The 25,400-nt window shown below is 47.3% G+C and overlaps 2 protein-coding genes across 4 annotated transcripts in view; one reads left to right on the top strand and one right to left on the bottom strand.

Moving 5' to 3' along the window:
- The first annotated feature begins 3,908 nt into the window (after nt 1-3,908).
- Nucleotides 3,909-25,400, top strand: part of DHX40 (DEAH-box helicase 40) — a 40,056-nt gene continuing 18,564 nt past the window's right edge. For all 3 annotated transcript variants that reach the window (XM_063296372.1, XM_063296377.1, XM_063296383.1), the window contains exons 1-7: nt 3,909-4,274; nt 5,461-5,606; nt 7,958-8,077; nt 9,449-9,679; nt 12,854-12,920; nt 17,836-17,967; nt 19,671-19,770. In XM_063296372.1, coding sequence (XP_063152442.1) covers nt 4,052-4,274; nt 5,461-5,606; nt 7,958-8,077; nt 9,449-9,679; nt 12,854-12,920; nt 17,836-17,967; nt 19,671-19,770 — 1,019 coding nt within the window. In that variant the 5' untranslated portion in view covers nt 3,909-4,051. The remainder of the gene's footprint in view (nt 4,275-5,460; nt 5,607-7,957; nt 8,078-9,448; nt 9,680-12,853; nt 12,921-17,835; nt 17,968-19,670; nt 19,771-25,400) is intronic.
- The window catches only part of PTRH2 (peptidyl-tRNA hydrolase 2), a 126,128-nt gene continuing 115,749 nt past the window's right edge, over nt 15,022-25,400 (bottom strand). The window contains exon 3 of the transcript XR_010067428.1: nt 15,022-15,033. The gene's annotated coding sequence lies outside the window, so the exon portion shown is untranslated. The remainder of the gene's footprint in view (nt 15,034-25,400) is intronic.

Genomic DNA, 25,400 nt, shown 5'->3' on the forward strand with positions numbered 1-25,400 from the left:
TTGCAATTCTGATTCAAGGGGGCCTTTACCTCTGCCTTCAGTCGGCAGCAACGTCAAGAGAGTCTTGGAGGTCTTCCACCTGCCTCCCCCCCCTCCCTATTTTACTTTCTGGAAGGCTGCAGGGAAGAGCTGAATGGGGTTATACAGCAGGCAGTCCTTTGCTTAACAAGGCGTGATGGCTGCAGGCCGCCGCTGTTAACTTTGAGAGGACCTGAAGGGAAGGGATTATCTGCACAAAGACAGACAAAGCCTCAGTGCGTAAGCACCAAGTCTCTCCACGGCTTCTCTGTGTCAGCAGAATCGGAGCGATCCGGCTTGTACCAAGGACAGTGGGATGTAGGAGGCCGCCCCCAAGGGTGGGTGCGTAAGGCTCCCGTCAGCTGATGGGGAGAGCAGAGCAGCGTAAGTGGAACTGATCAAGAACTTGTCTTGCAGAACTAAGAACCTACACGATTATTGCTGTTTATACATGGTTTACTAAATAGTTCTGCCCACCAAGGATCTAGGACAGGGTTTCTCAGCCGCAGCAACTTTTGCTGGATGGGGGAATTCTGGGAGTTGAAGTCCACCCATCTTAAAGCATGCTGGCTGGGGAATTCTGGGAGTTGAAGTCCACCCATCATAAAGCAGGCCGGCTGGGGAATTCTGGGAGTCGAAGTCCACCTATCTGAAAACAGGCCGGCTGGGGAATTCTGGGAGTTGAGGTCCACCCATCTTAAAGTTGCCAAGGTTGAGAACTATTGTTCTACAGAAGTCGGCCCACTTCAGCCCAAAAGTGTTAGTGATTCAAGAGGGTGCCCTGAGGGCCCTCTATCTCAGTTGCAGGTCTGTGTTTGAAAACATACACGGTTAAAAGATGGTCTCCCAGAACTGGTCAAGGGATTGCTTTTGAATGAATATGGTTAAGATTGCCCTGTAACCCTATATGAACAAATGAATAAATTTATTAATTTGATTTGTATTCTACATGGGTGTCTTCAGGCAGGGGCAAATGACAAGCATGTGGGTGATGTCATCATCACGCAATCGCAGCAACTCATGTCTGGTGGTGGGGTGCACACAATGGTGCATTGCCTCTTTTACTCCCACTGTACACAATTCTTGCACCAAAATCTTGGTGTAGTCCAAACCTGAAGTGGTTGTAATTTGGAGGTTCCAGCTAGGGTCATTAGATCCAGACTGAAAAAAAATCCAGATAAACACTAGATGACAGTAAAGAGGTCCAAGCATTCAAATTCTTTTCTGCCATTGCGATTGTCCTGATTTCTGCAGTCCCTCTCTGATTGCCCTACTTTAATCCAGGGTGAAGCCTTTGTGAAGATTTGTGCTTTCTACAAATCAGCAATAGAAATTCCTATGGGTTGGGATAACAGAAAAAGCCAAAGGCTTGGATGAAAGTATCAGATGCATCAGAGTTTGTCAACCTGTCTGTGGCACAGACACAGCCTGCACACATTCATAGGAATGTCCTCCATGAGCGATTTCTAGTAATTTTGATGGCAATCCTATATATTTATGTGAGAATACAACTTGTTGAAATTATCTTTGGAACGGTGCCGATAACAGTTGGGGGATGTGTGTCAAACGCTCCGTAGGTGCACACAATAGTGATTTATTCAATAATTTAATGTCCAATTAAATTATTTATTAAACAAATCACTTGAATCAATAATATCAAATCCATGTACAGGGCAAACTTAACAATCACAAATAATGTGCACCAAGAATTTCCAAACTTTCAAACGACAAGTGCAGCAAGCCTGACATCTTCAGGTGTTTGTTAGAACTGTAACTTGGAAATCCTTGTATCAGGGAAGAGGGAAAAATGAGCTTGAGAGGTGGGGAAAATCAGATGCAAAAAAATTGAGGAACAGGGGCACCTGCACTGCGATGATCAAAAGTCAAAATTTCCCTGGAAATTAAACTCTCTCCCATCTACCTCTTGGAACATATCATTTATTAGGAAGATTGTTTTCATTGTATTAGTGTTTTATTGTATTTTAACTAATGTTTTGTTCCTATTTTATGTGAACTGCTCAGAGTCACTCTCTGAGTGAGATGGGAGGTGAATAAATTTGATAGATAGATAGATAGATAGATAGATAGATAGATAGATAGATAGATAGATAGATAGATAGATAGATAGATAGATAAAGCCAGCCAGCCAGCCAGCCAGCCGCTGGGACCGTGCAATTGAAACCTCACCTCTTTTTTAAGATGTGTCACAACACACATAAAAATGGGTAGAGGTTCAGCTGGATGATTGTGACTGCCATCTTGATTTTTTGAAGGTCCCTTCAGACACTGCTATAATTGCCAGCAAAAAACAAGCCAGTTGGGCGGGCTGGCTGGCTGGCCTGTTTTTTGCCTGCAAGCGAGGAACATTACATACTTTGGTGGCATCCAAGGATGTGCACTGATGTCGCCAGGCAAACCTCGCCCCAAAATGGAATCATGGCCCATAGAGAAGGCGCATACACAGTGATATCGCTGCAGGGCAGGGCTTGCCATAACACGTCCTGTTTTTTCTGCAGTTGCCCCTGGTTGGACAAGTGCTTTTTAGTTTGTTCATAAATAATTCTGATTTAGGGATAATTATTCAGGGTGGCAAAAATGAAAAGGGATGTGAAGATTGAAAAGGGATGTTGTGGGGTGGATGGTAGCTGCAGCCCCAACGTGGTTCAAAATTGGCAAGAGGGCGGGTGCTGCTGATAGATGGTCAACCAAAGGCAAGTTTAAGTAAGTGTCCAGTGGGTCAACCCGCCCTAACTTTATTTATATCCGGATGAGGTCTGAGCTGCTTGTAATTCGCCAGGAAAAAGCTCTTATGGCCACAGGGGAAAGCTGAACGCAGCTGTAAACTCAGGACAGGGCAGCAGGGAAAAATATAAATTCCAGGCTATAGGAAAGATGGAAATAAAACTGCCAATGTTGCAATGATGTGTCAATCAATCAATCAATCAATTTCCCGTCTGACGACCGTCCAAAGAACTACAGCTGAGCCAAAAAAGGGGGCGGGGCTGGATGGGCGGGTGGGGCTTGTGCAAGGCGGGGCGTGACGTCAAGGCAAGGCCCTGGCCTCACGTGGTCTCCAGGAGTCACGTGGCTGCTGGCCACTGGTGGAAGGGCTGGCCTGCAAAGGGTAAGGGTTGTTTCCAGGGGGCAGGCGTGGCCGGCTGTGGAGGATGGGTAGCGTACTGCAGGATGTCGGCGGTGCCCGGCTTAAGCCTCATGGTCCCTTGGCTTCGGGCACTGGGTCTCTGTGGCTCTTCGGATGCTGTGGAACTACAACTCCCAGCATGCCTCACCTGAGTTTTGCAATTCGGCAGGTTACGGGGTGCCCCCACCAGCTTGCCTGGTTAATTTGATTCGTAGTCGGATTGCTCGTCCCACCCACCCCGCCACTTTCTCCCCAGTGCAGTTTCCCCAACGTGGGGAATTGCAAACTCTGCCCTAATCGCGGTTTTCTTGCTGTTTTTGTTGCAAACCAGAAGTGTCTGCGATAGGAGCAACCGGTTTCTAGGTGCGTGCCTCGCGAAGTGAGTCCTCTTGCGTTCAGTGGGACGGAGGTGAGGCGGGAGTTGTGGCCGAGCAGCGACGGGCTTGCTCTTAGGTCGTCTGAAAATGCATTCTGCGATCAATAATTTAATAAATGCTGCATACCGATGTGAAAAGATTAAAAGGAGAGATGGCCTTTACTTGCAGCTGGACAATCTGAAGGACGTGGCATGAAAGGAAAGAGGATGGGGAAGGAGAAGGAAAGCTAGCCCCAGGGTGTGTAGGGGTCTGAATTCTGCAAGGTAGCAGGGTACAATATTGTGATTGAAGCCCTGCGCAAACAAAACAGAAGTTCTGTTTCCAAAGTTGTGCCTACTGTCTGCAGATTCTGACACATACACCTGGCAAGTGCTCCTGACTAGCAAACTCAACCATCATCCCCTACAGAGAATCCTGTGCATGTTTAATCAGATGCCCCACCATTTCCAATGGACTTATGCAACTTTAACATTGCAAAAAAAGAAGTGTTTGGATTAATTTGTCTCTTAACGGCATGTTTACCCGTTTTGCTCAGAGGCCTGGCCCTTTGTACCGACAGCAACCATCCAAAATGCCGAAGGGAGGAAAGAAAAAAACCCGGAGTTCTGAGCTTCTGCCCATTAGCAAATACCGAAGGAAATTAGTGGAGGCCATTCAAGGCAACACGTTTGTGGTGGTGACTGGAGAGACAGGAAGTGGAAAAACCACCCAACTTCCCAAATACTTATTTGAAGAAGGTAATGGCATTTACACACGAGTAGATCCCACTTCCAAGGTGCACAGGCATGAGCAACTGCCAAAGTTTAGCTTCCTTGGAAAGGGGTCACCAAGAATGGATGGTTTCTTTAAAAAGTTACATCAGTGTTTTTCAACCTTGGCAACTTTAAGAGATGTGGACTTCAACTCCCAGAATTCCCCAGCTAGCATGCTGGTTGGGGAATTTTGGGAGTTGAAGTCTACTCCTCTTAAAGTTGCCAAGGTTGAAGAACACTGATCTACATTCATACCCAGATTGAGCATTTAAGTCAAGGAGGCTGTCACCATCCACGATGACAGCAAAATAGTGACAAGCATGTGAGAATGTCGTCATGAAATGACACCATTTCCTACTGGTGTCATCCTATCCAATGCAAGTAGATCAGTGGGGCATTTGCATGGTGACATCAGAGCTACAGGGGAGCCCACAGCTTATTGGACATAGGGGATCAAGACATTTTTGTTTGCCTTCCCCCCCCCCCCCAGTTTCAGTTCTCACTGGTTTTCTGCTCGTTATCCATACTGTGAAGGTGTGTGGAGCTGATCTTGGGCATAGGCATGGAATGAACAGGCTATTAAGGGGACTTGCAGAAAAGGTTATGCAGCCCTAAGAATAAGGGGAAATGTGCGAGGGAAACTCAAAATAACTCCACCTTGATTTTGTTTAGTATAAGAGGGGATAGAGACCTTGACAAGCTTTCAAGACTGATGTCAGCCTTTTGAGGTAGGCCAGGTCAAGAAACAGACACGTCAGGGATTCCAGGAGTGGTAGAATGCACTTCCAGACTTGCAAGATTGATGTCAGCCTAGCATGGTAGTCCAGACAGGAACCAAAACCAGATGGATTACTTCTACTTTATTGTAAGGTTATATTAACAGAATATCACAAGTCTGAAAGTACATCTGTTCCCCCCCCCCCTCGCCTTTCAGTCCAAGAAACTAGGGAGGGTCCCTTCTGAGATGTTTGCCTTGCCCCCATTCCTTCTCTGGGCTCAGCTGCCTCTTACGTGACCATTGCCTGGTCTGGGCTCTTCCTCCTGTCTCCCATGGTCATTTCCACATACCATTACAGAGGTGAATAAATTCTGGTGTGTTTCAAAGGGTCGTCTTTGCTTATTGTTTCTGGTCTTTTGTGAAACTGGATAATCTTTTGCTTGCTTTTCATAGGATTTGCCAGGCATGGCACAATTGCTGTGACACAGCCACGGCGCATGGCTGCTATAACTGTGGCTGAAAGAGTGGCAGAGGAACTAGGCTGCCCATTGGGAAGCACTGTGGGCTACCAAGTTCGCTTTGAGGAATGCATCTCAGGGGTATGAATTGGAATGGGATCTTGGGATTTATTTTTATTTATTTGAGTATTTGTATGCTGTTTTTTAGTCAGAGGAGACTTCTGGCTTATGTGGAATTACATGATAGTGCCTGTTTTTAGGCTTCCAGTCAAAAAAAGGCATCGCACAGCACACAAGGAAAAAAGAATGGGGAGGGAGGAGGAAAAAAAGTCCTTGAGTCTGATAAGCAGATATTTAAAATGAGGTCCTCTTAATATTTAATATAAATTACATTTTGTTTAAATAATAATAGTTAAATACTTTAATTATATGTAATTGTTATTATTATTATGAAATTATACAATGGTTATTTTTTTTAGTCATTAAATAAAAAGCATTGTCTTTTTGGGTGGAGAACTCCCTTTAGGCAACTTATAAAGCTTAGCAACAGGAAAGATAAAATGTCAGGAAGGGCAGAACAAATCCAGCACAGAAATGGTGGCTTTTTTGATGGATTAATACTTGTTTCAAACTTTCCCACGTGGAAGCCGCTTTAAAAGTTGGTGGGAGCCCCAGACAGATTTATTGTAACGGAGGTCCCACAAGAATGGGAAAAAGCGACGGGTTGGTAGTAGGTTGTATGTTTTAAAAGCAGCAGCTTTTTGATCTTGAGTTTGCGATAGTTCAGTAATATCAACATGATGATGAGCCTACAGCAGACAAACCCACATTATGTCCACCACTTCCCCAGATTAAATAAAAATTAAATGGGGGTGAAATCTCCCCAGACGGCCAGATCTTGTAGGATTTAATTATTCCCTGGGCACAACAGTGTAGAAGAGACACGCTTATTTGAATAAACTGAATTGACAGATGGGCAGCTGCTTGGCAGTGCCAAAATTCGGAATTCAGTTTGCAGAATGTCCAGTTATAAGGTCAGCAGCCAATGGTGGAAATGCCAGTCTCTGCCTGCGATAGTATCGTGCCAGGGATGGCATTCTCTATGTTGGTTCACCTTTAATGACATTATCCTTTTTTTAAGAAATTAAGAATAGCTGTGCTGGATCAGGCCAAGGCTGCTCTTAGTCCAGTGTTTTGTGTCTCACAAAATTGCCCATCCTGATGCCTCTGCGGGGCTTGCAAGCAGGAATGGCAGCTGCAATTGTAATCCTGTCCCCTTTTTATGTGTGCCGACTTTGATCATGCAGCCACAGCTGCCGTCTTGACTTTTTTGACCTGTGTCTCCCCTGCAGCCGGTATTTGGAGCTAAAGTGAACACAGCCCAGACATAATAGTAGAGGTGATATCCCTCGATGGATCTGTTTCCTGCATTTATGCAGTCGTTTTTTAAAGCCATCCAGCTTACATCTTGTGGCAATGAGTTCCACAGGTGAATTAATAGGCTGCATGAATAAGTGCTTTCCTTATAAATCCCTTACCAGCCAGCTTCATTGACTGACTCCTGGTTCTGTTGTTTGAAGAGAGGGAGAAAAACCTGTCCCCATTCATTTTCCCCAGTCTGTGCATTGATTTGGTACACCTCAATCATGGTTCCCCCCCTCCGCCAAAACTTTCTAAGGAAACCAAGCTAATTGCAAAATTGGGAGGCTGATATAAAACTTGGTTCATGCTGCGTCTGTTTGCCAACAATGCGTGCCTCCTGTTTCTCACGCCCAGGGTGAATTGTGCATGTTTGTGGGTATATGTATACTACTAAAACTCTCATTGTGTTTATCTGTTTTTCTGTTTGTACCCTCAAGTTAGCCCAAATGGTGCATTAGACCACAACAATTTTTGAATCAAAAATACCTAAAATCCACTAACTTAAAGAATGCATAAAAAAATCCAGGAGCTGTTACTTCTGTGGAATTGAAATTTCCACGATGTTCAAACCAGTTTTATTTGCAGGGTTGTGGCCGTTGCAGCGTCTCCGTGGTCACGTGATCCTGATTTCCGGCACTCCCTGCCAGCTTCCCACAAGCAAAGTCAGTGGGGAAGCTGGCAGGAAGTCGGAAGTCATTCCCATTCCCCCTGCTTTTTTGCCCACCCGTGATCATTTTGTTTCTCTGTTTAGGTAAGGAAATACTGGCTTATTATTGAAGTCTGTTTGCCACTCCAATTATTTTTCTGTTTAAGATATATACTCTTCTTAGATGATCACGGGACTGGCCAGCATTGGGGTAAAAAAAATACGGTCAGCCTAAAATTTAATGTTCATTCTGGTCACATCAGACTGCACTAGCTTTCTCTCGAAGGATGGCCCAACAGGCCACAGGGTGGTCTAGTACAGTCTTAAAACTCTGGTGCTTTGGTACAAAATCATGGAAAACTCTGCTTTCATTGCTGAAATCAAAATGACATTTCTGACTAAATACTGATTCTAAATGGCACAGGAAACTGCGATCAAGTATCTGACAGACGGCTGCCTGTTAAGGCAGATCTTGGCAGACCCGCATCTGACCCAGTATAGCGTCGTTGTTCTGGATGAAGCTCACGAGCGGAGTCTCTGCACGGTCAGTACTAAAGAAACAGGCAGATGAAGAGTTATTTCTCTGGGTTGGTTGCAGCCAGCCAGCCAGCCAGCCATTCGTTCATCCGTTCAAGCAATACTGGCACTTAGCTCTGTGGCCCTGGATTTGAAAGACACAGCACAAAAAGAAGAGGGCATGGGAGGGAGAAGGAAAACTGTAGACTCAAATGCTAGCTCTTAGTGCAGAAAAGTGAATGCAGCCAAAGTCAAACCAAAAGTTTGATACATGGGCCAGTTTAGATGCTGCCCCCCTTGGCATAATATTCTTTCTGAGAGACAGGAAGATAATGGTCTGTTGGGGGATCAAAAATGTCAGGATGGTTCCCATATATATAAAATATATTATGCAGCATGGCAAATATAAAAAAATTCAGTATGGTTTCTAAGGAGGCCTAAATGTTTATAAACACCACAAATTGTTTATAAGCACAAGAAGAGGAGAATTAGAAGCCAAATAGATTTTTGAGCTTTCTCTTAGTTGTTTATTTTTGTTTTTGTTCTTTAATATGCATAAACAACAGCGGGAGTAGAGCGGACACCTTAGTGTTAAGTATTAAGCTCAAGATAGAAATTTTTATTGTATAATAAATAATTTAATGTATTTTGCAGTTGTTCATCCATGCCACATCCAGCTTTGGATGTAAAATCTAAGCAATCTTACGCTGATCGACATTAACCTTTTAGAAATCATAGTCAGTATTGACATAAACCTTCTTTTTAACTTTAAAGGTTTAAATTATCTAAATATCAGAGTGGTAATAAACTCCAGGCAACACTATATAAATACCAACGCACACAAATAATATAGTGTACTGCTTGTGTTTTATAATAATAAAATAAAATAATATAATATAAAAAGACCAGGGGGGAGTCAGGTTGCTGTCATGACCGAAACCTTTGCCTCATTTTATGTGCGTCGCAAGTGTGATGCCCTGAAAAGGGCCGGGGCTTCAATTCCATGGCTGCAGGTGCCATTTTTATTTTTTTTTACCCTCCCACGGGAATTCCCCTGGGTCCGTTCCCTTCTGGAGCGTGCAGTACTACAGTCTCAGTCTTTCCTTTTAGATTAGATTCCCCTCCTGGCTAGCTCTAATTCATGTGGACTAGTGACTTTAAAACATTTGAGAGCCTGCTGAAATTCTAGCGCGAGTCTTAGATTGGAAGCTTCCTCCTTCAGTTGCACTGTTTTCCTCCATCAAAGAAGCCTTGGCTGGTATACCCCTGGTAGCTGGGAGTATTTGTGCCAATGGAAGGGTCAACTCAGGACTGGCTGTGAAAGACCACCACTTGGTCCCATGTTTGGAAAAGGGCTGTTTCTCAAACATGGGACTTAGTAGCACCCCCTCTCTTTCAGGATATCCTCTTTGGCCTGTTGAAGCAACTGCTCCACCAGGAAAAAGATATCAAAAGGAAGGAACCCCTGAAGGTTGTGGTGATGTCGGCCACCCTGGACGTGGAGAAGTTCTCAGCGTTCTTTGGATGTTGCTCGGTGGTGGAGATTCCAGGAAGGGAGTATCTGGTGGAGCAGATCTTCTGTGACGGCCTGGGCCCCAGGGATGTCAACAGCTCTGCATACATCACCGAGGTACCGGCTGGTCCCTTCCATTTTATTTGTTTCTGGAGCTCTTGGTGGTCTCTGAGCTTGGTTGTTGGCATGCAGATGTTTCATTAGCCAGCTAGGTAACATCAGCAGCGCGATGATGGTGTTACCAACTCAGTCGCATCGTTTTATTTGTTAATCTACAGCCCCCTTTCCCTCTAGGAGCTCAAGGTGGGACTGTAACGGTATGTGAGAAAGACCTTGGGAGATGGGGTGAAGAGATGCTGCCTAGAGAATGGTCAAGTAAGAGGGAGCATAGCCCTCAGCTGCATAATGGATGGGGCAAAAGGCTCAGGAGGGACCCTCCCTAGTTTCTCAGGCTGTAAAGGAGACAGCGAGAGATTTGTACTTTCTGACTTGAAAGATTCTGTCAAGGTAGCTTTCCAATAAAGTAGAATTAGCTCATCTGGTCATGCTTCCTGTCTGGTCTGCCTGGTAAGGCTGACAGGAACAGAGATGCTTCTGTTCCTCCTTTTTCCACAACAACAGCCCTGTAGGGTAGGCTGGGCTATGAGGGAGTAACCAAGTCAGCCAGGGAGCTTTTGTGAGGGAGAAGCACCTTAAACCTGACTCTCTACCCCATGTCCATACTGGAGATGGATAAAGGGGATAGTTTTTCCAGAGTTTTTCAGCCAGAAGCTTTGAAGCCAAACGCAGATCTCATTCTCTGAGAGATACAATTTTTTTCTACCTTTTCCTTCTTATCTCTGGCTTCTTCTGATGCACAGAGAAGGAGACACTCAAAGAAATCAAAGGCTTTTTAAAAAAGCGGTTTGCTTGGGATGGGTGTAGTCTTCTCCCAAGCTGGTGCCCACCAGATTGTCTTGGGACTACAACTCCCAGAATCCCCCAGCTGGCACAATCCCGGGGAAACTCAAATTAATGTCTTACCACTTCTTGTACTGGGTTATTGACTGTGGCTTGCACTTTGGGACATCAGGTGGAAATTCATAGCATTGCAAAACTTGTGTTTCTGCTAAGCTTGAGAAAAGGAACTTGGGTGGGCTTACGTCTAGTCCTCGCTTAACAACCATTTGTTTAGTGACCGTTCAGACTTACGACGGTGCTGAAAAAACAACTCGCCGTCAGTCCTCACACTTACAACCGTCGCAGCATCCCTGCGGCCACGTGATCGCAATTTGGGCACTTGGAAACTGGTTCCACTTACAACTGTTGCAGTGTCCTGCGGTCATGTGATCACCATTTTTGGTCTTCCCAATGGGTTTCCAGCAAGCAAAATCAATGGGGAACCATGTGCTTAATGACCACGTGGTTTGCTTAACGATCACCCCAAAAAAGGATGTAAAATCGGATTGGATTTGCTTAACGACTGCTTTGCTTAGCATCTGAAATTCTGGTCCCAGTTGCAGTTGTTAAGTGAGGACTACCTGTAACAGGAAGCATTGTTTTCAGTATCTTTTAATGGGAAGGGGCATGACTGGAGTGTCCAAATCAACCTGACAGTCGTGCAAAGAACCTAGGTGTGTTTTTGTATCTTTTTTTCCCCCTTTAGAAAAGGGAAAAGGGGAAAAAATTAGCACGATGCTCATACTAATTTAGGAGGAACAGCACGGGTGTCCCCAGAAGGAGGGGATAAAATCCAGATGACACAACCACAGGATTATTTATTTATCAAATGTATATAGCCGCCCATCTCACGAGAAGTGACTCTACGATCATGGTCAACAGGCTTAAAGGGGCCGGGATTTCAATTGCGTGGCGGGGCTGCCATTTTGACCTTTTTGACCCCCTCCAACGCCCCTGGTTCCATTCCAGAAGCAGATGAACAGCATCCAGGATTAGTCAGAAGACATAACCTGGGTTCTTGTGGCCGGTGCCCAGTTATTTCACCTTTTTGAGCAGGATTATGTAGTCTTTATTTTTGCAGCCGTTCTTTAATCCCCTTAAAAACTACGTATTTGTCTAGCCAAGCGGTTTGGAACACGGGTATGACAAGGCAAGCTGTAGGAAAGCCTTAAAACCCTTCCAGTTTCCAACCGAGTAATCTTTATTGAAAGATTAAGCAGAAAAGGATCAGAAATGGCCACTAGTTTTTCAAATAATCGTAACCGATTGGAATGTAGGATTGCCTCGTTACTGTATTTGTAGGAATGTGGTTCCGTAAAGGGTGGTTTATGGGGAGTCCCTGGAGCTCCATATCAAAGCCAGATTAAATAAATTAAACAATTTATTGTTTAATAAATAAAATAAATGCGTTTGCTGCCGCTGGTGGGTGTCTATTGTATTTTTATGGTTTTTAATTTTGTAAGCTGCCCGGAGTCGCTGTGTGCGAGGCCTTATAAATTTGTTTAATGAATTTGTTTAATAAATAAATCAATAAATAAAACTTTGCAAGTGTTCTGAAGATTAAACAAGCTTTCCAAAACCACCGTGTTTCTGTACAGGAGGGAAATGCCAAAGGACCGAAACGTTGGTCTTCTGTCCTCGTTTCTGGAGGGGAAGTCATGCTCATCCGTTGTAGGAAAAGCGTCAGAGCCTTGTGACCCCTGAAAAACTGGCAAATTTATTACAGCTTTTGTGGACTGTAGTTCAAGTCTTTAGCTACCTGGAAGATTCTCCCGAGAGGAAATTCCCTATACCCCTACGGGGAGGAAGAATAAAAGAAGAGAATCAAATTGCGGGCAGTGTAGACAGTGACAACTACCTGTAGGATGTGAATGGCCACTATCACATGGTAATTTTCACTGTCTGCACCTTCCAAATTTCATTTCCCTTGGATCTCTCCTTTTGCAATCTCCCTGTCCCTCTCAATCATGGATGTTTATGAAATCCTTTTTTTTTTGCTGCTTTTATCCAATGAAATGGACTAAAAAAAAATTCTGCTGCGATACATGTGTGTATGTGCGCACATGCGCCTTTAAGGTGCAGTGTTGTTTGACTTTCAGGAAAAGTGTGTGTCCTCCTGCATTCCTCTGTTTCCATCATTTAAATTGCCCTGTGATGGGAGCAGCGAATGCAAACCTTTTGTCTAATCTACATGTATCATTTTGGTCCATGTCTGTGTGATTAGATGGAAATGGGATGACGGGAGCATCCCACAGGACCTTTGGCAGCTGTTGCAAGTGAGTAGGAGTTAGCACAGTGTGAAAGAAAATTGCACGTGAACGCCTCCTAAACTCTTAGCATTGTTTGTTTCAGACTGTCAAAGTGACCTTGGATGTCCATTTGAATGGCTCAGCTGGAGACATCCTGGTTTTTCTAACAGGTATGTGTTTCTTTTGCTCCTAAGTTTGATGTTATCCTGTGGAGAATCACTATTCGCATTGGTATGCAGTTAGTCCTCGACTTACGACCACATTGGGGACCGGAAAATTCATTGTTAAGCAGTGTGGTTGTTAAGTGAGGCATCACGTGACTGCACCCTATTTTACAGCCTTTTTTGCTGGGGTTGTTAAGCAAGACATCACGTAACTGTAACTTGCGACCTCCTGCCAACTTCCCGATGACTTTGCTCATCGGAAGCCAGCTGGGAAGGTCACAAATGGCGACCATGTGACTGCAGGATGCTGCGACTATTGTAAGTTGCCAAGTTGCCAAGCGCCTGGATTGCAATCACATGACCGCGGGGAAACTGTAACAGTCATAAGTGTGAGGACTGGTCATTTTTTCAGTGCTATTGTAACTTTGAATGGGCGCTAAACGAATGGTTGTAAGTTTTTTTATATTTAAATTTATTTATATTGTATTTTACATTGGTAATTTGTTTTTATTTTTATCGGATTTTAATGTTTATTGTTATGGTATGAATTTCGTTGTAAACCGCCCAGAGTCCCTCTTTTGAGGGAGATGGGCGGTAACAAAATTTGAATAATAAATAAATATAAATAAAAAAATAAAATAAGTCGAGGACTACCTGTAATTAAACACAGGAGGACTTCTCAGGGCTTATTGGGTTGGCTGGAAGATTGTAACCTAAATTGGGAACTTGCCTAAATGGGAGAGCAGGAATGCAGAGAATGTAAACAGTCATCCATCATCAACTCACACAATGGCTTGTAGAGATAAAAGGAGATCCAAGTGGTGTCCCCTTGGGAAGGGAACTAGGAGGGTTTGAAATCTGGCTGGTTATAGATTCTGTAGACTTCGTATTCCTAGGTGCGAAGATTACTGCAGATGCTGACTGCAGTCAGGAAATCAGAAGACGCTTAACCCTTGGGAGAAGAGCAATGACCAATCTCGATAAAATAGTTAAGAGCAGAGACATCATACTGACAACAAAGGTCCGCATAGTTAAAGCAATGGTGTTCCCTGTAGTAACATATGGCTGCGAGAGCTGGACCATAAGGAAGGCTGAGCGAAGGAAGATCGATGCTTTTGAACTGTGGTGTTGGAGGAAAATTCTGAGAGTGCCTTGGACTGCCAGAAGATCAAACCAGTCCATCCTCCAGGAAATAAAGCCAGACGGCTCACTTAAGGGAATGATATTAAAGGCAAAACTGAAATACTTTGGCCACATCATGAGAAGACAGGACACCCTGGAGAAGATGCTGATGCTAGGGAGAGTGGAGGGCAAAAGGAAGAGGGGCCGACCAAGGGCAAGGTGGATGGATGATATTCTAGAGGTGACGGACTTGTCCCTGGGGGAGCTGGGGGTGTTGACGACCGACAGGAAGCTCTGGCGTGGGCTGGTCCATGAAGTCACGAAGAGTCGGAAGCGACTAAACGAATAAACAACAACATAGATTCTGTACTATCATTCCTGCTCACGCTTTCTTATACCCTTTTCTGGAATTTAAAGAAGGCAGCTGTGTTCATCTTTCTGTGACACTCCTACTTGGAACCAGGCGACTGAGTAATTTTAGACTCTAGTTTGAAACATTATTCCTTTATATATTTTAAAATACGCTTAGCCGTTCCTGCTGAGTTCAGGGAGCACCTCTTGCTCGTTCAGCAGGATGGGATGCTGCATTTCCGACCCCAAATCCTGTACCCGGAATACTGTGTTACTGGCTCCTGACCAGGAATGAGCATTCTGGAATTTTCTCCCAAAATATGCACCTTGCAGTTTCTGCACCTAGAAACAGCTACCTGGGCACAGCTTGCAGGCCTGGGTTTGCAGGCCTTAAATGTGGTACTGCATAATCTAAAAAAAGAAATGCCATCTGAATTTATTGCAGCATCCGGAGAGCAATACTCTATTAAAGGCATGGTGCAGAAATTAAAATGTCTGTTATATCCAGCTGTTAGGAATGTCGGGCTGGGAAAAAAAATCTCAAAGGGATGCAGAGCATGAATGAGCAATGCCTCGTCTCAGGAGCTTGGGCCCCTGAGTATTTTCCAGGAATCGGGACATCTGTGGTCTCCTCTGGGTGCGTTCCCTGAATTCCTTATCAATAGCTGCTGCTTCATTAGGAACTCATATCGTTCGTTTTTTAAGAGGAGGCGGCTGCTAGAACAGGTTCAGAGGATGGCAATGAAGGTCATACAGGGACTTAAGGACTCAAGGAGTTGGGGATGTTCCATCTGGAGAAAAGATGGAGGGGAGACATCATAGCTGTGTTCGGGTCCCTAAAGAGAAGCTACAGGAAGATGGTCAAAAACTATTTACAGGTAGTCCTCGACTTATGACCATTTGTTTAGCGACCGTTCGAAGTTAAGACAGCGCTGAAAAAAGTGGCTTGCGACCAGTCCTCACACTTATGACCATCACAGTGTTCCCACAGTAACATGATCAAAACTCAGGCACTTGGCAACTGGCAAGTATTTATGATGATTGCAGTGTCTTGGGGTCACGAGATTGCCATTTGCGACCTTCCCAGCCGGCTTCCAACAAGCAAAGTCAATGGGGGAAGCCAGATTCGCTTGATGATCACATGATTCACTTAACAACTGTGGCAAAAAAAGGTCATAAAATCAGTTGTGGCTCACTTAACGACCACCTCACTTTGCAATGGGAGTTTCAGTCGCCATTGTGGTCGTAAGTCGAGGACCACCTGTATCACTGGTCAGACTGCACCTGGAATACTGCGTCTAGTTCTGTTCACCACAATACAAGAAGGATGCTAAAGAACTGGAAAGGGCGGAGAGAAGACCAACAAAGTGTTGGAATTATCAGGGGTCAACTCAGCATTGTCTCATAAGCATAAGGGAGTCTCTCTAGCAAACGCATCTCTGTTGTGCTTGTGGGATGTCACATGGGTCACCTGATTTCCACTTCCTCCTCCTCGGGTTTGGGGATTAACAATCTCCATTACCCTTCTGGCACACATGCAAGCAGGAGCTGCTGCAGGATGCGGCTCTCGCTTTTTCGAAAGCGTCTACAAAGAACCAGTGATGAATAAATGCTTTTTACTATGAACCTACCTGTTTCCAGATCTACTGAATAGAAGTAAGCTATCTCTATTTTTCTTCATCTAACTACAGTGTGAAGACTGAATTTATTTCTGAATGTAATTAAGCTTAATGTGCAAGTTCTCTTTTTTGGTCCATGCTTCTACTCTGCAAGCTTGCTGTTTGGCTGCTTGGAGTTCTTTTATGAACCTTTAAAAGCTCCATCACAAAGTTGGTGAAGATCTTGAAAGCTAAATTCTGTGAAGAATGTTTAAAAGAATTAGGAATGTTTAGTCTGAGCAGACAAGACTAAGGGGAGACGTGATAGCCGTCTTCCAATGCATGAAGGGATGTTACAGAGAAGGAGGTGTGTGTTCTTCAGAGCTTGCAAAGATAGAGCAAAAACCAGTGGGTGGAAGCTTTACAGAGGGAGACCCAAACTTCAAATAAGGAGAAATTGCTGGACCATAAAAACTATTAACCAGGGGAACAGCCTGCCCCCTGTAGTGGTGGGTGCTCCATCACTGGAGGTTTTCAAGGCAAAATGGGACAGCCATTGACCGTGATGGTCTGAGGATTCCTGCACTGGGCAGAAGGTTGGGTTCCATGACCTCCAAGGTCCCTTCCAACCCAAGGATTTTAAGAGTCTGTTTGCAGTGGCTATAGAAACAGGCATCAGAAATAATGGGTGTAAGTTGCAGCTGGCTAGAGTTCATTTAAATATAAGGAAAAACTTGCTGACCAAAGATCTGCCCAACGGTGGAAGAACTGACCTGTGGAGGTGGTAGGTTCTCCACCTCTGGAGGCGTTTCAGAAGAGGCTGGACAGCCACCACTCAGAGATCATTTAGTTGATTTCCCTGCATGTTCTAGAGCAGTGCTTCTCACCCTTGGCCATTTTAAGATGTGGGGACTTCCACTCCCAGAATTCCCCAGCCATGCTAGGTGGGGAATTCTGGGAGTTGAAGTCCACGCATCTTGAAGTTACTGAGATTGAGAAATGCTGTTCTAGAGGGATGGTCAAGATGATCCTTGTGGCCCTCTTCCAGTGCCATAATTCTACAATTCTGCAATTTTAAGATGGGAGTTTTAGGGTACAACTGATGAACACTGAAAAGGCACCAGCTGTCGTAAGAACAAATTGACTTTGTGAAAACTCTAAAAAGCAGACAAACAGAACAACAACAACAAGGCATGGCAGTGTCCAGACAAAGCCTTGATGAAACTTCGGAAGCTTCCAGTTTTAGTCCCTGTTGCAGAGTTTCTTCCCTTGACCACAAATTGGGGTTTAAACATAACAGGCCACCTTTAAAGCCATTCCCTTTATGATGCCGGTTAGCGTAACACGAATAAGCTGAAGTCCTTAGGTTGCTCTGGGTGTAGATGCTGAAAAGATTTTATCTTGTTTTGTCCAAGCCAGACATCTCTTCTCCCTTGAACTTGGAATATTCTTCCTCTCCATTCCTCAAAGCAGTACAGGTCGTCCTCTCTTAACCACCACAGTTGGGACCAGAATTTCAGTTGCTAAGCAAAGCAGTCATTAAGCGAATCCGACCTGATTTTACAACCTTTTTTGAGGTGGTTGGTAAGCGAATCACTGTGGGCGTTAAGCGAACCAAGTGGTTGTTAAGCCAATGACATGGTTCCCCATTGATTTTGCTTGCTGGAAGCTGGCCAGGAAGGTCGAAAATGGTGATCACGTGACCGGGAGGATGCTGCGATGGTTGTAAGTGTGAGGACCGGTCGTAAGCCGACTTTTCCAGCATGGTCGTAAGTCCGACCCGTCACTAAACGAATGGTTGGTAAGTGAGGACTACCTGTATTTTAAAAGCTGTTGTGGTTTTGCACTAGGGCAGTCGGAGATCGAAAGAGCTCGTGAACTTCTCTTCCGGAAGGCTGAGATGATCGATTACCGCTTTGACGTAAGAGATCGTTCCGTGGAAGGCCTGCTCATATTGCCGTTGTATGGCTGCATGCCAACAGGTGAGGGCGTCTTTTATTTCATTTATTTATCAAATTTCTCACCGCCCACCTCCTCCCACTGGAGGGACTGGCATATACCCTGCTTTCCTTTCAGTGAGTCCTTGTATCTCCTGCATTTTGCAGCATTCCGTAAAACGTTGTGAAAAGGTTTTTCTCTAAGCTTTTTTCAAATCTCACTTGGCTTTGGACTAAGGAGTTGGGCATGTCTGAGAAGTTTGCGGTTTCAAGATTGCAAACTTGGATTTGCAAGGAAAAACATAGTATTGAAGAATAGCAGTGTTTCCCAGTCTGGGCAATTTCCAGACATACGGACTTCAGCTCCCAGAATTCCCCAGCCAGTGGTTGGGGAATTCTGGGAGTTGAAGTCCACATCTATCTGAAAGTTGCTTAGGCTGGAAAATAATGACCTTTGGCGTCAAACATGCTGTTGGCTTTGAGAAGCCCGGTTCCTTTTGATTGCCAGTGGCAGGACTCAAAGTAAGCAGGTGGGGAAGATTTGGGCACTGGCAGCTGTTGAAGATGCAACTTAAAATCCTCTATTTGTTCGTTGGCTCCTCTGAGCTTCTGAAATGTGCAATTATCAACAGCAAGCTAGATATAACCTGTGGCTGGGAACCAACATTTATGCACGATAAGATTACAACTGATTTATTCATAAGACGTATTCATAAGTCTCCAGCATAGCAATCTTTCACGAAACATCTCATTTTACAAGCGTCATCCATTGATCAATCTCCAAATTCCCGATTTTTAAAGTTTATTTTACTGCATTACTATTTTTTTAAAAATACACAAAAACACACAAGAAAACAGCTAAGCACCAAAAATATAAAAAAACAGCTATAAACCAGAATAAAGAAACAGAGGAACATAAGTAGTAAGATGCAATGGGGAACAAAATAGAAAAAAAGGAAAAAAAATACAGGTCCTTGCTTAACAACCATTTGCTTAGTGATGGTTCAGACTTACAACGGTGCTGGAAAAGAATGACTTATGACGGGTCCTCACACTTAGAACCATCGCAGTGTCTGCGCGGTCACATGATCACGATTTGAGTGCTTGGCAACCAGTTCACATTTATGACCGTTGCAGCACCCCGTGGTCACGTGATTGCCACTTTTGACTTTCCTGGCTGGCTTCTGGCAAGCAAAATCAATGGGGAACCACGTGATTTGCTTAATGACCGCTGCAAAAAAGGTTGTAAAATCGGGTTGGATTAGCTTAATGACCACTCCGCTTAACAATCAAAATTCCGGTCCCAATTGTGGTCGTTAAACAAGGACTACCTGTGTGAGCAAATCCCCAGTGTGTTGCCCGCGCTGAAAGCAGCTCTTGATCCACTGAAAAACATGCACTTTTTGGAAAAGAAAATCTGATTCCAGGTTTTTCCAAGCAACAGGAAAGAGCAAATAAAAATAAAACCAGAAACGTGATGCCTTGCAGATGGCTGGGGCAGAATAGGAATTCTTGGTGCCCTCTTAGTATGCTTGGCTACAGTTTCCAATATCTTCAACTGCCCTGGCTGGGGATGATGGCAGTTGTAGTCCAGGCCAGTTTACTCCTTGCTCTCTAGCTTGGTTGGCTGCTGATCCGTTTCTGAGTCCAGTTTAACAGGGTTGGTCTTTGGAAGACCTGCACAGCTTCAGAGACGAGTCCTTGTGATTTCTCTCCCTCGTTCCTCTGACCCCGTTTTTGTCATTTAGATCAGCAGAGAAGGATATTCCTCCCGCCGCCTCCAGGGATCAGGAAATGCGTCGTGTCCACAAATATCGCAGCAACGTCTTTGACCATTGATGGGATCAAGTAAGAGTCCTGAGAACGTTGACCTGGATTTGGGGATGAGCTGTGGAGCTGTTTAATATGGAAAAGCTGTCGCTTTGCATGGGAAAAAAAAGCTTTCTGAAAGATGTAAAAGGCTGGTAGGACATGGAGCCAAGGGAGGGATCTACAATCACATTGGTAATCCTGACTGCTAAGCTGGAAACTCCAGGCTGAGGATCGTGTGCAAACCAGGGCACCACAACTCTATTTGCACAACCTGTTAGATTATGGTTTCTTCATCCACAGTACGTTGTATCTACCACGATTTCCTGGGTGTATATAACAAAGCAAGCCATAAAGAATCATGTAACAAGCCATGAGGGCTGGTTTCACACAGCACATAACGCCAGAAGCCAGCAGAGTCCCCCTTTTCGGGGGAGATGGGCAGTGATGGAACTTTGCAATATGTATATATATATATATTATTTGCAATATATATATATATATATATATTAATTATATAATTAATTAATTAATAGTATGTTGGATGAGCCCAGCCTATGGCTTGTTCTAGCAAGTCTTGGAAAAACAAACAGTGGTTTAGCGTGTTATGTATACTTACTCTAAGCGTGGTTTGTAAGCAGTCTTCCATTCAGGCAGTATATAGTGCCAAATTTTCTGATACAGGCAGTCCTTGACTTAGAAGTGCAATTGGGACCAGAACTTCTGTCGCTAAGAGATGCAGTCGTTAAGTGAATCATGCCCAATTTTACGACCTTTTTTTGCTGTGGTCGTTAAGCGAAGCTGGCTTCCCCCATTGACTTTGCTTGTTGGAAGCCCCCTAGAAAGGTCGCAAATGGCCATCACATGACCCTGTGATGCTACAACTGTTGTAAATATATGCTGGTTGTCAAGCACCTGAAGTTTGATCACATGACTGTGGGAATGCCACACCAGTTGTAAATGCGAGGACCAGTCGCAAGTCACCTTTTCCAACACCATTGTAACTTCGAATGGTCGTTAAATGAATGGTCATAAGTCAAGGACTACCTGTGCAGGTAGTCCTCACTTACTGGCCACTTGTTCAGTGAACTGTTTGAAGTTACTTATGATGGGTCCTCATAGTTGCACCCATTGCAGTGTCCCCACAGTCACGTAATCAAAATTCGGGCGCTTGGCAACCAACTCATAATTAGGATGGTGTCATGAGTGCCGTTGAGCTAAAGTAATCAGCGCAATGGCACTCATGACAATGACAAGGAAATAGGTGAAGGGGTACAAGTTAAGTAGCCATCAACCCACAACGACTAACGGCTAACAAACAATAGATAAACGGATCACGGAGCCACCCAAGCCATCAGCAGCAATACCACGGGGATCGCCCAGCTGAAAGCAATCAGCAGAAGAATGAAAACCTGAGGATGGGCGATCCTAGAAACCCTCAACCAATGGCAGGGCAACGCATGGGACAAAGGGGGGTGACGTGACCGAGAGCGAGGGGGCGCTGACCGGCGCGGGGTATTTAAACCCCGCACCGGCGCGCTCCTGTCACTCTCAGCTTTTTCTAACAACGTTGTACCTATCCTGAAATAAACCAGAGCCTGCTTTGCAACCCAGTGTCTGAACGTTATTCAGAGGTAGGCAGCGCATGACATAAAGCTGAGAGTCATAAACTCAGCCTCGCCGAGCCCCACCGGACGACAACGAGCCGCGGGAGGAGTAGACGGCGAGAAGACCAGCAAGATGAGGCCGGAACGGCGCGGGCAAGGAGGGCGAGCCGCGCGGCAAGAGACAGAGGAGGACCGACCGAGGCCAGAGGCACCGCGGACTCCCGGAGCCATGGACGCCCGCCCCACCCGACCCGAGCCTCAGCTCCAACCCCAAGGGGAGATGGCGACGGAGGCAACCCGACCGCGGGAGGGAGCAGCACGACTTCCGAAACCAGCGGAGGACCCCGCGCCCCACATCGCACCCCAGCAACGGGCGTGGAGCGACAGCCCCACGGTGCTCGACACGGAGGAGGACGACGGAGACACCCATCAGACGGAGGAGGAAGCGGACCCGCGGCGGAGGGACGATGAACCCCCCCCCCCCGAGGACGCGCCAACGGAACCGGCCCCAGCGGCGGTGCGGGCTGTGGACGAGGAGGCACGAGCTGAACTCGCGGCCATGCGGGCTCAGCTGACGGAACTCCGGACCATGCTCCAGGCGCTTATGCCCCCCGCGCCACCCAATGACGTCCCCGCACAAGCCCACACCCCGAGCGAAGCACCGAACCCACACGAGCCAGCGGAAAGCCAGCAGACGGCACAGGCGGCCGACACCACATCCCGGGAAGCGAGAGGCGGGGCCGCGCAAAACGCCCGGGCCCCAAAGGACTTCCCCATCTTCTTCGATGGGACCCCCTCAAAACTCTCGTTTTTCGTCACCAACGCTAGGGAGTTCATGGGGAGGCACGGACACTCCTATGACTCCGAGGCCGACAAGATCGGCGCCGTGGCAATCAAACTCCAAGACAGGGCGGCGGACTGGTACGTCCAACTGTACGAGTCCAGCTCCCCCGCCCTCGCCACCTTCCCTGCTTTCATCAACGAGATGAAAAACTATTTCGAAGACCCCCTAGCCAAAGTACGGGCGAAAAGCGCACTCCAGAGACTTAAACAGGGCGCACGCACGGTCCCTGACTACGCCCTGGAGTTCAAAGCCCTCGCGGGAAAGGTCTGCGACTGGTCTGAGACCACCCTGCTGGAAATCTTCAAAAAGGGGCTCAACCGCGACGTTCTCCAATGGGCCCTCTACCGCGACGACCCAGAAACGTTACACGGGTGGATCCACCTCGCGGGGAAAGCCGAACACGCGCACCGCACCTTCCTTATGACAACCACGGAAGACACGAACTACGTCGGGAAAAAGGTACCCGCACCACACGGGGGGATGGCCGGCCCCATATACCCTAAAAAGAAGTTCAACCGGGAGCCCTGCGGGAGGTGTGGCAAATTAGGGCACAAGACGGCGGACTGCTTCGCCAACCGACCGCCGACCAGCGCGCCCAAGCCCGCCCCGAAAATTAGCCCCAAACCACCCAACCCGGGGCCGCCCCCTCACCGCCGAATGACCGTGGCCACAGCGACACCGGAAGAGGGCTGGGACGCTTACTGGGGAGAAGAGGACAATACCGACCCCGACCAGCCGGCGGGAAATGCTCCCCGCTTGCCCTGAAACGCGTGGCGAGGCAGGCGGCGGGACAGCAACGCGAACCACCTCAACGAAACGACAAAAGCTCCGTAATATTGGCAGCAATTCAACTCTCTGCCGGCAACGGAGCCACCACGGCCGCGGCACTAGTGGACTCGGGGTGCTCAAAAAACCTTATCCACCCCGACCTAGTCGCCAAACTCGAACTCCGCTGCTTCCCCCTCCCCACGCCGCTGGCATTCCACCAGCTGGACGGCTCCACAGCGGGGGGGAAACCAGCCACGCTACAAACCGAGCCGGTCACCCTGCAAATGGGCACTCACACCGAGCGCACATCGTTCGTAGTCACGCCCATCGGACGGCCCATTGCAGTCCTGGGGATGCCATGGCTCGCGAAAAACAACCCGCGGATCAACTGGGCGACCCGCACCTTCACATTCGGCGACGGCGAGTATCGAGCACCAGTACCAGCTGGCAAAAGCAACCCCACGGTAGGACGAGCGGAGGCGACCACACAAGACAACGCCGCTACCACTGCAGACCTACCGGAACAATACGCCGACTTCTCCGAGGTCTTCGGAGAAGCAGAGGCAGACCAACTACCCCCCCACCGCAAGACGGATTGCCGAATCGACCTACTGCCCGACGTCCCCCTACCTAGACCAAAGATCTATTCGATGACCCCGAAGGAGATGGCAACCCTCCGGGAGTTCATCGATAAAAACCTAGACAGGGGATTTATAGAGCCAGCATGCTCACCGGTCGGAGCCCCCGTCCTATTCCGGGAGAAGAAAGACGGGACCCTACGGCTCTGTACCGACTACCGGGGCCTAAACGCGGCTTCCCTGTCCAACAAATACCCCTTACCCCTGGTGAAGGACATGCTCGCCCACCTGTCCACGGGCAAAGTCTTTTCCAAATTGGACCTGCGCGAGGCGTACTATCGCATCCGAATCAGGGAGGGGGACGAATGGAAGACGGCGTTCAACTGCCCCCTAGGCGCTTTCCAGTACAAGGTACTGCCCTTCGGACTCGCGGGGGCCCCTGGGGTGTTCATGCAGCTCATCAATGAGGTACTGCATGAACATCTGTTTAAAGGGGTCCTGGTCTACATCGACGACGTCCTTATTTACACAAAAACATACGAGGAACACGTAACCTTAGTCAGGCAAGTCCTCGACAAGCTCAGAAGGGCGCAGCTCTATGCAAAGCCCACAAAGTGCGAGTTTCACAAAGACCGCCTAGACTATTTGGGGTATCGAATCTCCGGGGACGGCATCGAGATGGACCCCGCAAAAGTCGAAGCGGTACTAAACTGGGAGCGGCCCCGCAACAGACGGCAACTACAGAGCTTCCTGGGATTCGCGAATTTCTACAGGTCCTTCGCCCGGGGGTTCGCTGAGATAGCCCTACCCTTAACGGACCTCCTCAAAACCAAAGGGGTGGGGGACACCAGACGCGCCAAGAACCCAGGCACAGTGCTGAATTGGACTCCCGCGTGCCAGACCGCATTCGACAAGCTGAAAGCGCTGTTCACGACGGAGCCAATCCTCGCGCACCCGGACCCAGAACGGCCGTTCGTGGTCCAAGCCGACGCCTCAGACTTCTCCCTGGGAGCCATCCTCCTACAAAAAGACTCCACGGGGCTCCTGAAACCATGCGCCTACCTGTCAAGGAAGTTCTCCGAGACAGAGAGGCGATGGCACGTCTGGGAGAAAGAAGCCTTTGCGGTGAAATCGGCACTAGAAACATGGCGTCACCTACTCGAGGGAGCCACCCAACCATTCGAGGTCTGGACGGACCACCGGAACCTCGAGGCCCTACGAACGCCTAGACGCCTTAGCCCAAAACAGGTCCGATGGGCACAATTCTTCAGCCGCTTTGATTTCCAGTTGAAGTTCATGCCGGGCAAGAAGAACTTCCTGGCCGACGCCCTCTCCCGGCTGCCCCAAGACGAAGAGCCCGCCCCAGACACCATTGGGACGGTCCTATCCGCCTCGCAACTGGGGATGGCCGTGACCACCCGAAGCGGCGCACGGAGGCAGCTCGACGCTACGGCGCAGCCGACGGCGGGACAACCGGCGACGGAAAGAAGGCAACCGCAACTACCAGGGGGAATGCGCACGGACCTCGCCGCCGCCCTCAAAACCGACCCCTGGTTCCTGGCAAACCCCGACAAGGTAACGATGGCGCAAGACCTAGCATGGGGGGAAGGCAGAATCTACGTCCCGGACTCGCAACGCCAGGCGATCTTGCATAGGTCACACGACGCCAAGCAAGCGGGACACTTTGGGTTCCTCAAGACCCTACACCTAACACGGCGGCAATTCTGGTGGCCCGCGCTCAGGCGAGACGTAAAAACCTACGTGGCGTCCTGCCCAACGTGCGCTCGGGCCAAACGGGCACCAGGCAAACCCGCGGGGCTATTGCAACGGGTGGCAGAACCCTCCCGCCCATGGGAGGAAATCTCTATGGAT

Source organism: Candoia aspera, chromosome 1, assembly GCF_035149785.1.
Source record: "Candoia aspera isolate rCanAsp1 chromosome 1, rCanAsp1.hap2, whole genome shotgun sequence".
NCBI classification, from domain to species: Eukaryota; Metazoa; Chordata; class Lepidosauria; order Squamata; family Boidae; genus Candoia; species Candoia aspera.